This window comes from Mercenaria mercenaria, chromosome 3 (assembly GCF_021730395.1).
Source record: "Mercenaria mercenaria strain notata chromosome 3, MADL_Memer_1, whole genome shotgun sequence".
Taxonomy (NCBI): Eukaryota; Metazoa; Mollusca; class Bivalvia; order Venerida; family Veneridae; genus Mercenaria; species Mercenaria mercenaria.
This window is the reverse complement of record NC_069363.1, coordinates 96,704,771-96,715,148: the sequence shown is the minus strand read 5'-3', so window position 1 is coordinate 96,715,148 and position 10,378 is coordinate 96,704,771. Positions and strand designations below refer to the sequence as shown.

Genomic DNA, 10,378 nt, shown 5'->3' with positions numbered 1-10,378 from the left:
TTCTGAAAGATAGCTAAACAAAACTATTCAAAAATCAAACTTTAAATGTACCATTATAAGTGTTGTCCAATATTTCTATAATTTTACAAAGTCAAGGGCCGTAACTCTCATATATGCATATCTATTTCAATTTTTAGCCCCAGACTGATTAATAATTTCCTCCGACAGACATTTCGCATAAAATGTTGGGAATTTGTATTTCATAAAAAAGTATATGGTTGTTGTTGTATACTAATACCTTTTATAAATGATTTCAAGGGGCATATCGCTGACCCTTATTATTTACCATAAAAGGCTTGGTAGAGGTGGGTTCTACATCTAAAGTGTTCCGTTATAGATAGTAGTATTGTATTAGATAAAGATCAAAACTCTTCTAAAAAGTGCACTATTCGGTCATATTTTCAGCCTTATAGCCTACACTACAATGCCTTCAATGACCCTGAAGTTTACTTGGTTGAGAAACGTGAGCAACTGATTGATAACTGAGAAGACTGAATACCTCAAGAGGAATGATAAAAATCACTGTGGATTTAATAGATATAGCTAGAAATTATCTATCTACGACCAATACAGCGTAAAGAATATTTTCGCAAGAATACAATAGAACACAACTGACAATTGAGCAAGCCTGGTCCTGGTTAGGAAACTAGTCTACACCGATGAAAACGCTGGCATATTACGTAAGGTTGAACTAAAGTCCTGTAATTATTGACTTAAGACAAAAACAATCAACTCAATGTGATGTCGCCGGTATTAGCTTTTCAAACGATAATTTATAGCTGAAAAGTGTAATGTAAAGCCCATGAAACCTGTGACGAAAGAAAGACAAACAGAGTGAGTTAATGCAACCGAGGTAACATTACTAATACATAACTATTATTCCTTTAGAAAAATGTGTATGTATAAAATGCTAAACAACATTCGGTTTAAACAAATACCAGGGAGAGAATTAATTTGTCTCTTTATCGTTACCAAATTACAAAACACGACGTAATATTTTTATGCAAAACGATAATCAAGATAATAATTCTATTGTCATTCTGTAAAATATCGCATAAATATGTACGTTAATAAGGCTAACAGGTAATGACCTCTACGTTTTCATTTTTGTCTGCATTGTAGAAAATCTAATTTGTATGAAAATGTTAGGAAAATAATCGTAAAATCATGAAGCCGGAGTCCAGTGATAATTAAAATAAGTGTATAGGAAACAAAATATTAAAAGTTAAGGTATTTTTTTGTGTCAAATGGCCAGTCATTTTACGGTCTGTGAATTTTTACCTGGCATTCAGTAAACATTTTAATGTAAGCAAGCGGTGTATGAACCGGCCGTATTGGAACAATCCTAGTGGGATCCAGACAACCTGAGGCGGATACCTGAACCACTTGGCCACAAGGTACACATAGATTTAACAGCTATTTAGAAAATACATATGTGAAAATATAAGAGGAATAATTTTGTTATTAAAGCAATCAAAGATATTTAATTGAGCATATTATCACAGCAGAAATAGAATCTTTAGCAAAACGAGCAGTAATGAATTGAAATAGCTTTACTTGAGTTATTTTCACAGTGTGACTCCTGCCTTGATCAAGACAGTCTTTCACTGACTATTTTTTAAATATATAATTTTAAACACATAAATAAGTGACTTTGTTTTACATGACAAGGTTTTTTAAACAATCTAAACACACGCCTTAAATATAAAGTTTGGATGCGTAAGTCTCCAAATTCGTGTGTTTATTATGCAAGCAGTTTTTATTTTAATCACATTATATACAAAATACTATTCTCTAATCACAAAATAACAAAAGTAGCATAGGTTTGAAGCAGATGTTAACCTAAAAAGTTAATAGATGTCACAAATTTTCTCTCAGCTTTTTTGTCTTCCGCCTCTACCACTATCTCAGTACCACTAAATGAAAGTGAAATAAATAGTTCACGACTTAGATCGTCATCTGGGTCAGAAATCTCTACGGTTAATTCTCCAACAGCAAAACAGTCCTGATCGACATATTGTGGATCGAGTATGTTCGATGCGAAGAAACGGATAGGTATGACGGACTGATTAATAGCCGTTGGATTATACATTTTTCGAGCTTGAGCTTTTCCAACTTTAACGGCTTGGTTCTTTTCAACAAGTTTATCAAAAATGCCTATGCACTTACTGTCGCCATCATACACGACTCTTTTGGATTCAGGATGCTTTCCTTCTTTAAATGGCATGCAGATTTCAATGCCGTATGTGTATTTAAGAACACGCTCAGAAATCGACCTTGGACTATGCCCGAATATCAGTGCACCTCTCAAAATAGTGGACGATGCTTCTCGAGGCAAGACGATATCTTTATCAGGGAATGCAGTCTGCACAGCATGCTGTAGTATGGGGGACTCCGAATAACCGCCGACCATCAGAATGGCTTCGACATTACATTCTTTCAATACATCTTTTACATGACTAATGATATTTTGGACAGAATTCGTGAAGAAAGACCTGAAACATTCTGCTGAAAATTTCATTTTGTCGCCTTGAAGTGTCAGCTGATCGCGATATGAAGAAAGAGAATCTGAAATGCTGTCTCCGTTGATTGACGTATATACTTCTTTTAACGATAAAGGAAACCTCAAATTGACTCTTGCGGGGGTTTTGTTATGCGTTATCGATCGCTTCTTAATTTCGAAATCTCTCCAAAAATCTTGCCAGTCTTCAGTGAATTCTGATTTGAACCTATCGTAAACTTCCCTGCTGAATACCTTCAGAAGCCAATCTTCAAAATCCTTGTCAACCATTGTCCCACCCCAATCGCCACCAGTTGCTGCATGAACTTCCTTCATTCCGTTATCGCCTACTTCATGAACTGTAATGTCTATGGTTCCACCTAATAAGAAAACAACAAATAATAGGTAAGGGTAGATTTCTCGGAAGCACAGAGCACCAAAAACACAGCCCTAGAGCCACACATTTACACAGCAGGCCCACAACAAAATGAAGCTGTAATGGAAACATATTTTTCAGACGGGTTGCTTCAGGCATCCAACAAGTACATATTTAATTATGCTAAATATTGCTAGAGGGGAAAACTTTTAAATATGTTTAGTGCTTGAAAAATTATATGAGGAAAAAAATTGATTTCTTTTCGGTAAAAAAGTAATAACTAGTGCGTTTGAAAATAAAAACTAGGGATTTGGTCAGTATAATTAAGTCATTGAAATTTCAAAACAAAATTTTCAAAACAAGTAGATGTAACTGGCTTTGAAAAATAGCTATATGTTTGCCCTTAATACGACAAAATTTGCATGCTCATCGATTTTCCAATGTTACATAATTCAAATATGTGAAGTTGAGAAAATGTCATTAAATGTTTTATATTAAAAGCAACGTATAATGTAATTATTTTGACATTTCTCAAGTTTATCAAACGTGTTATTGTTTAAGTTACGACATAATCTAACACAATTTACCTCCAGCATCTAAAATCATATATCTTGTACCGGTTTTAAACTTTGATACAGAGACATCTGACCCATCGACTGTAGTTTCAACGGAGAGATGACGACAGTAAATGGACGCTGCTTCCGGTTCTAAAGCGAATGTCAGATTCGAGACGTCAATACCGGCCTGAAATTATATTTACATATTACCTTGAAATAGAATCTAAACAGATTCTTGATCTGTTATGAAATGACGAATGAAAATATGCATTTAATGTACAAATTTAAATTTAAGCTGAATTGGATGTCGTCAATGAATTTATGACTTCCCTTTTTTAAAAAGAAATATGCTTTACAATTTTTGTGCAGCCGATAGAACAATGTTTACGTTTGAAATAGCAATCAAACGGCACATTAGAATGCTGATTATATACCGAAGAATCTAATAAAAATATGTAATTATCAATATTTTAGTATCGCTCTTGTACATTTTACATTATACTAATGCCACTTGATGATTGCGCATATCCTAGTTAACCTGAAATGGGTGGTTTCAAGTATGTCAAACTATACCTTCTCTGCAGCTTCTCTCATGAATTGCTTCGCTCCGTCAGTCCATATAGCAGGAACAGTGAGAACCCAGTGAATTTCACTTTCCTGTATGATACCTGCTAATCGTTTGTTTACGTCTTGCAACATGTCCTTAATCAAATATTCAATGATTATTGCAAATACGTCAAGTGCTCGTAGGGACTTTCCCATTTCGTCTTCCAGAGTAATGGTGCGATCTATCCGCTGAAAACAGATACTTATTTCTGTCAGCCCCGTTAAGTAAATCTGCATTTCAGACACCAGATTTCAGTTAAGTTTTATGTTCTTATGAAAATAGATTTTAGGGTCTCTTAACAAACTTAAATTCAGATCAAACCTAGCTTGACACCAAATTTATGAGTGTATCATGCCATTGTGTCTAAGATTGAAAATGGTGACTATAGCCAACACAACTTTTAATTTATATTTCGTGCATAGAGCACGGGAGTTCCCGATGTTTTCGTCGTGGGTGTAAACTTTCTCTCATTCTGTAAATAGCGTATATCTAACAAGCTGATTTCCGCACTTACCTTTTACGTAAAACCGGTTAAAATTTAATATCTTGATAGTTTTCGTTGTTTTACATTGTACATTTCTCAATTTAAATAAGTTACTTTACGTAAAAGAAAACAAAAAGCATGCTGTTTCGCTGCTAATGATAAAACAAAACCTGAGCTCTTACGTCAAGTTTGCACTTGTAACGTCATGGCGTATTTCCTGTTTACAGACGAAAATTTCTCACGCTATTTTGAAATACGCAAGTGTAAGAAAAACACTGCTAAAACATAAGAAATTCTGTTTTATTTGTTGCATATGGCATGCAAAAAGACATCAACCACTGACTGTAATTGCGCAGATGGGAATTTTATGTTACCTGCGATACGGATATTCTCATCTGCTCGTATAGCCAGTGAAAGAATCTTTTATTATAATACATCAGCAAAGAAAATATTGAAACTCTGAAAGCATTTAAAAGTCACTTCGCGCAATACACAGAAGGTTGTTTCTTATCCCTTACCTTGCTAAATTTCTAAAATGAACTTGTCCATCTTTGAATTTTGACAGTGTCATTAACTGTTAGAAGGGGTGCTTACCAAAATGATACTGACTGAATTGCGAACAGTGCAGATCATGATCAGACTGCATGGATGTGCAGGCTGATCATGATCTGCACTGGTCGCAAAGGCAGAACTAATTGTATTCAGCACGATAAGGGTTAAGATATGGAACTTTTATGTAAAAATACAATATACAAATTGTAACCCGTAAGTGAAAAGCAAGTTCTAAATATAATTTCTGAGTTTTGCATTTATTAGTTTTACAGATTTTATTAGCTAAATACCTCTCCTAATTTTTTATGAAGCGTCATTTTAAAACGCCTAAAGAAGTAGTATGACTTATTCTCGTCTGTATCTATCAGCTCTCTGTATTTATTTTCAGCATCATATCCAAAGGCGACCGCTGTCTTTCCATCTGGTTCAATTAAGATACAAGTCGGTGCCTTTTCAGTCGCCAATGTACCTGTCCCAGAGTGCCATACTTTAACAGAGGCTTTGGTCGGGTCACTTTTAAACTCTTGCAAAAACGAGAACGCCCATCCAGAGTAAGTTGTTCCGAAATCAATAGCTCCCACAAGAACTTTGGGTGATGCCTGGAAAAACAATACATGTAATTTAACGCAGAATAATCTATGTTGTTAGCCTTTTTCCCAATGTGTACTAAAGATGTATGATGTCATATTTTCCTCATACTTGCTTCTACAAAATTAACTGTTTAGTACACACTATGTAACATAGCCACAAATACCGGTTAAACCACCAACACAAAATTGGAATTGAACCTTTGTTATAACCTCGCTTTAACAGTCTAGTATAAAACGCATCAAAAGTGCTAGATGCAAATCAAATGTTAGTTAAATATGCAAGACGTAAAATGTCTAACCACGCTAGTAAATTATCGCTAATCTAACTTTCCATAATGTATTGGGTAAAATAAGATAGTTGCTAGGTAATATTTGATATCACCAGTATGGTATAAATTATCTATTATTTTATTTTATACGAGAGAAATTAATAAAATGTTGAGACTAACACGATCTTTCATAGACTTCTAGTGGGGTTCGTTAGCTACGTACATTGAAAATTTCATTTCAGTTGGTTTTGATATCGCTGAGTTACAAGTGTTTTTAGGTTTTGGAGCTCAAACATAGAAATATCTGATAAACGAACAACATCTTTACTAATAATCTACTTGACAATTACATGTCCGGCCGTACTCTCCTGTACGATGGATGCTTAAAATATCCTGAAATAAAGTGTCCCCCATTAAAAATGAATGTTATCTATAAAGAAATAATAATAAAAAGAAACAATTGCTGAAAACTAAGTACTACCTTGTCATGTGAAATTGTAATACTGGGACATGATTGCAACAGTTGCAACAGCTGTTTAAAATGTCGGGTTTTTGAAGGCGTTAAATTGTCTTAGTCTGTTTGAAATGGTAAGTTTTTGAAGGTGTTGATCCCTTTTTCCGGAATAAAATGTATATATCAGCATACTGAAAATTGTTTTATGGAGTTATATTCATGTTTTATATCCTGTTCAAATTTAATCGAAACAACCCTTTCTTTCTATGATTTGGTGTAGTTTGGTGTAGCTTGAATAGTTTCGCTCAAAATGTGAGGCTAAATGTTAACACACAACGCTCATAAACTCCTGTACAATGGAGGTTACAGTAAATTAATTCCTACTTAAAGATGCGTTGTTCTCTGAATATACCAGCAAATCAGATTCTGCAAGAATCTAAAATTATTAACGGTGATGTTCCCCATCCAATGCCTCTGTTTATAGGTGGATAAGATAACTATAGGAAGAATCTTTAATCCAAGATCTACGCCATGTATTGCACACGAACACGTAGTCAGCATCCTCTTCCTTTGTTATAGCAGAAAACTCGAGATATATATTTTTCCAAAAAGCTACATAAGTGGACCTTTAATATGAAAGTGTTAATAAAATTCTGAGAAAACACTTAATGATCAAAGAGCAAAAACGTAAGTATACAATGTTGCAAAAACTTCTAAAATACACATCAATGTAGATAAAAGAGCCTGCAACATTTTCGTTTTTGTCGTGTTGAGCGACCTGTGAAGTTTCCAGTTTTTTCTATTTTAATGACCTTTACAAAGGGCATGAGAAATGGGTGTATTCTTTTTAGCCTCAAATGCGGATAAACAACAAACAGTGGCTCAAGAAAGGGCAAGACCGAACAGTTAGCGCAAAAAGAACTAAAAGTTGCAAACGCAAACAGATTCTTTCAATTCAAAAGGCTTGTTATGCAAATACAAAGTACATCCGGAAGATCTATTACTTGACACTTTTACAAGGGTAAGGTTCTAAATCAGTCAGGAAACATTACGTTAAACGCCGCCCACAAACTGGTTTACGGTGCATCTGCATTATCCATGACATTATATCTGTACACAAGAGCAATATTAGCAGTATTAATAGGCCCAGCTGGTCAAGCACACCATTCATATTCGCCCGACCTAAGTCCTTTTTTTCTCTTTCCTTTGCTGACAAAATGCATACGAAGCCCCGCTACAATTCCAGAAGCGCCCTTCGAAGCGCAGTGTATCAGTGTCTGCGGCTTTAAGGTCCTGGATAGTACGGAAGGAAAAGTGCGCTTCTGTTAAGGTCGAATATTATTATGATTATGAGAAACTGTTGTAATCAATATGCTTAAAGACAGGTTTGTTTCTATATTTTATAGGCCCAGCTGCAAATTTTCTGAATTTACATCGTACAAAATAGGTGCATTATTTCCGTTTAGTTAAGGAACACGTATTTTGTAGAAAAGTGCTTATTCATTAGAAGCAACAAAAACAATTGCTGTATGCTGATGTATAATAATACACAGAGAAGAAAAAGTTAAAGTCTACAGCGACAATTTTTCATGATGATACGATTCGAGCTTTAAAACTTATTATAAAAATTGCTCTAAACGTGTTTTACTTCAAAGTCATAAAGCATTGAGCATACATGCTTATATTTTCTTATAGGCCATTAGTTTATACATATCTTTTTTAAGGTCGATTGTAAAGGAAGTTCTACAACTTATATTAATCACTCTCGACACCTCACTCCAGATGGAATCCATCTCCGCGAGGGTATGGGAGAAGAGTCCAGTTTCCCTTTTAATGCTGGTACCATTTTTTTAACGTCTTTGGTTTGACGCGGCCGAAGATCGAACCCGCGACCTCCCGCACTCGATGTGCACGCTCTACCACTAGGCTATCGAGGCGGTTGAGTTTAATGTTTGAATATAACAAATGCAAGGAACGTTAATAGTAATGAACATTATCAGCAAGGTTGCATGACTATCTACAAAGCTATAATTGAAATACTTAAAGCCTGATAACATGTGATAACGTTCATGTATATTAAGATTAAAAAGGATCCCAAACAAAGTGTTCAAATTTCGGCCGTTAATATCCATGAGGAATAAGCACAATCGTTGTTATTAGAACAGGACCCAGCATAATTATTGATAACTAAATTAGAATATTACTAAGAGTGCCTTGAGTTATATGCTTCTATTTGATCTTTTCGCGTATTTTAATAACTTCACAGCAGCTTTCTTTAAGTGCCATGTGGCGGTGTAAAAGTCGCTCCGTACCTGGACTCGGTGTTGTTATATTTTCTGGTCCTTTCACTCATGTTTACTGTAATAGAATTCCACTTAAGCCGATACTAGAGGGAGTAAGGGGTGTCGCACAGGTCATTAATTCTCATGAACAGACTCAATCAAAACGAATCTGCTATGAGTAAAATGTTTCTTGGTTGCGTTCTATGCTTCCAAAGGATCCTGTCACAAACTTTAAAAAAAAATATTACAGTACCTCTTAGTTGATGACGAACGTAAACAAGTTATTGTTGATTAACACAATAGGAAAGTAAAATGAACAATTTCACTGAGTCTTACCTGCGCTGGTTGAGTATCATCCGGCATCACCTGTTGTTCTGCACTCGGAGCTTCTGGCGTATCCGTCTTTTCTGGGCATTTCTTCTTTCTTCCCAGTCCGAAAAATTTCTTCATGATCTTGTTAATATTCCAGATGCATTTACCTTTACATGTTACTTCATATAACCGCTCAAGTTAACAATCCAAAATTATAGAAATACGATTTTATTTTTTCATAGCGTTTCATCAAGAACTTAGTACAGAACAAGCCGACGTTTTGTAATGTATGTACTTCATATATTTAATACAAATGTATCAGGTCTACTCACATGATAACAGAAAAGTTATTTGAAGTGCCTGTTTCCACGTAATCAGTGTTAAGTCAATAGATACTGTATACTTGTTTTATCGTAGTTTTAAGACTTTGTTCACCTTTATGCAGTTTTAACAGTATTATAATATACACAAGACTTAGTACGCTTTTTAATTAATTGGTAATTTGTATCCGAAAGGTGTCAGAAATATCACTTAAAGCTAGTAAAAAAATATTTATACAAGAAGGTCACTCGTGTATGCAAATCTTTTTAGCTTGTCGCTATGGTAACAAATGTGACAATAATTTGAATAAATGTTTATAGGAGGCAATGATATGAGTTATACATGCTCAAAAAGGATCTGAAAGTATCAAAGTTGAGTTAGAGAACAAACTAATAATCTTAATAAGAGGTATGTCGGTAATATATTTACATAAACACTAACTTATTGCTTCTGTAGATTGTTCTAGTTCAATCTAATTAAAGGTTGTCTGTCTTTAGCTATTTATCTTGCGACGTTATTTAAGTAGTTAGATATTGCATTGAGATTTTTACATGTGTATAGATTAAGTGTTAAAGTACACAAGAAAAGAATATACATATTATAACCGTTTCTTAAAACTGATTTGAACTAGTTGCCGACTTTCGTTTTTGCATTTAACCATGTATTGCATATTACGTTGTAATGGTACGTTAGAATCTATACTTCATATATACCAGATTAGAACAAAATTCTTGATAGTAATATACATTTGATGCCCGCAAGACTCCTGTTAAAATAGCATATCCTCTTTGAACAATTCGGAAATGAAATAGAGTGTTCGTATCTGACGTCTAGTCGTCGAAAAGACTTGTTCGAATCTTTTATGACTATTATCAACACTTATTCACTGAAAACTTCATAAACATCGCGGTGACATGAATTCGAACCCCGAGCGAGGCGTATGATTTTCATGACGATTTTTGATAGAAGACAATTTGTCTGAAATCATTCGTCCTCCACGTCTCTACGTTGTATTCGTGTGAGGAAGTTGGCAGTTACTTGTGGAGCCCCGGTTAGTACTAGTACAAAGTTAAC

At 34.6% G+C, this 10,378-nt stretch overlaps 1 protein-coding gene across 1 annotated transcript; it reads right to left on the bottom strand.

Moving 5' to 3' along the window:
• Positions 1-944: 944 nt before the first annotated feature.
• On the bottom strand, positions 945-9,759 carry LOC123523962 (heat shock 70 kDa protein 12A-like). The gene is made up of 5 exons (XM_045301759.2): positions 9,008-9,759; positions 5,367-5,675; positions 4,007-4,228; positions 3,464-3,620; positions 945-2,880 (listed from the first exon to the last, which is right to left on the bottom strand). Exons 1-5 carry the CDS (start codon positions 9,119-9,121, stop codon positions 1,838-1,840), a joined length of 1,845 nt encoding a protein of 614 aa, XP_045157694.2. The 5' UTR covers positions 9,122-9,759; the 3' UTR covers positions 945-1,837.
• Between the last annotated feature and the right edge of the window lie 619 nt (positions 9,760-10,378).

Coding starts and splice junctions, on each gene's coding strand:
- LOC123523962 (XM_045301759.2), bottom strand. CDS start 9,121: ATGAAGAAATTTTTCGGACTGGGAAGAAAGAAGAAATGCCCAGAAAAG. Junction 5,676..9,007: donor ATGATACTCAACCAGCGCAG/GTAAGACTCAGT, acceptor TTGTTTTTCCAG/GCATCACCCAAAGTTCTTGT. Junction 4,229..5,366: donor TTCATAAAAAATTAGGAGAG/GTATTTAGCTAA, acceptor ATCTGTTTTCAG/CGGATAGATCGCACCATTAC.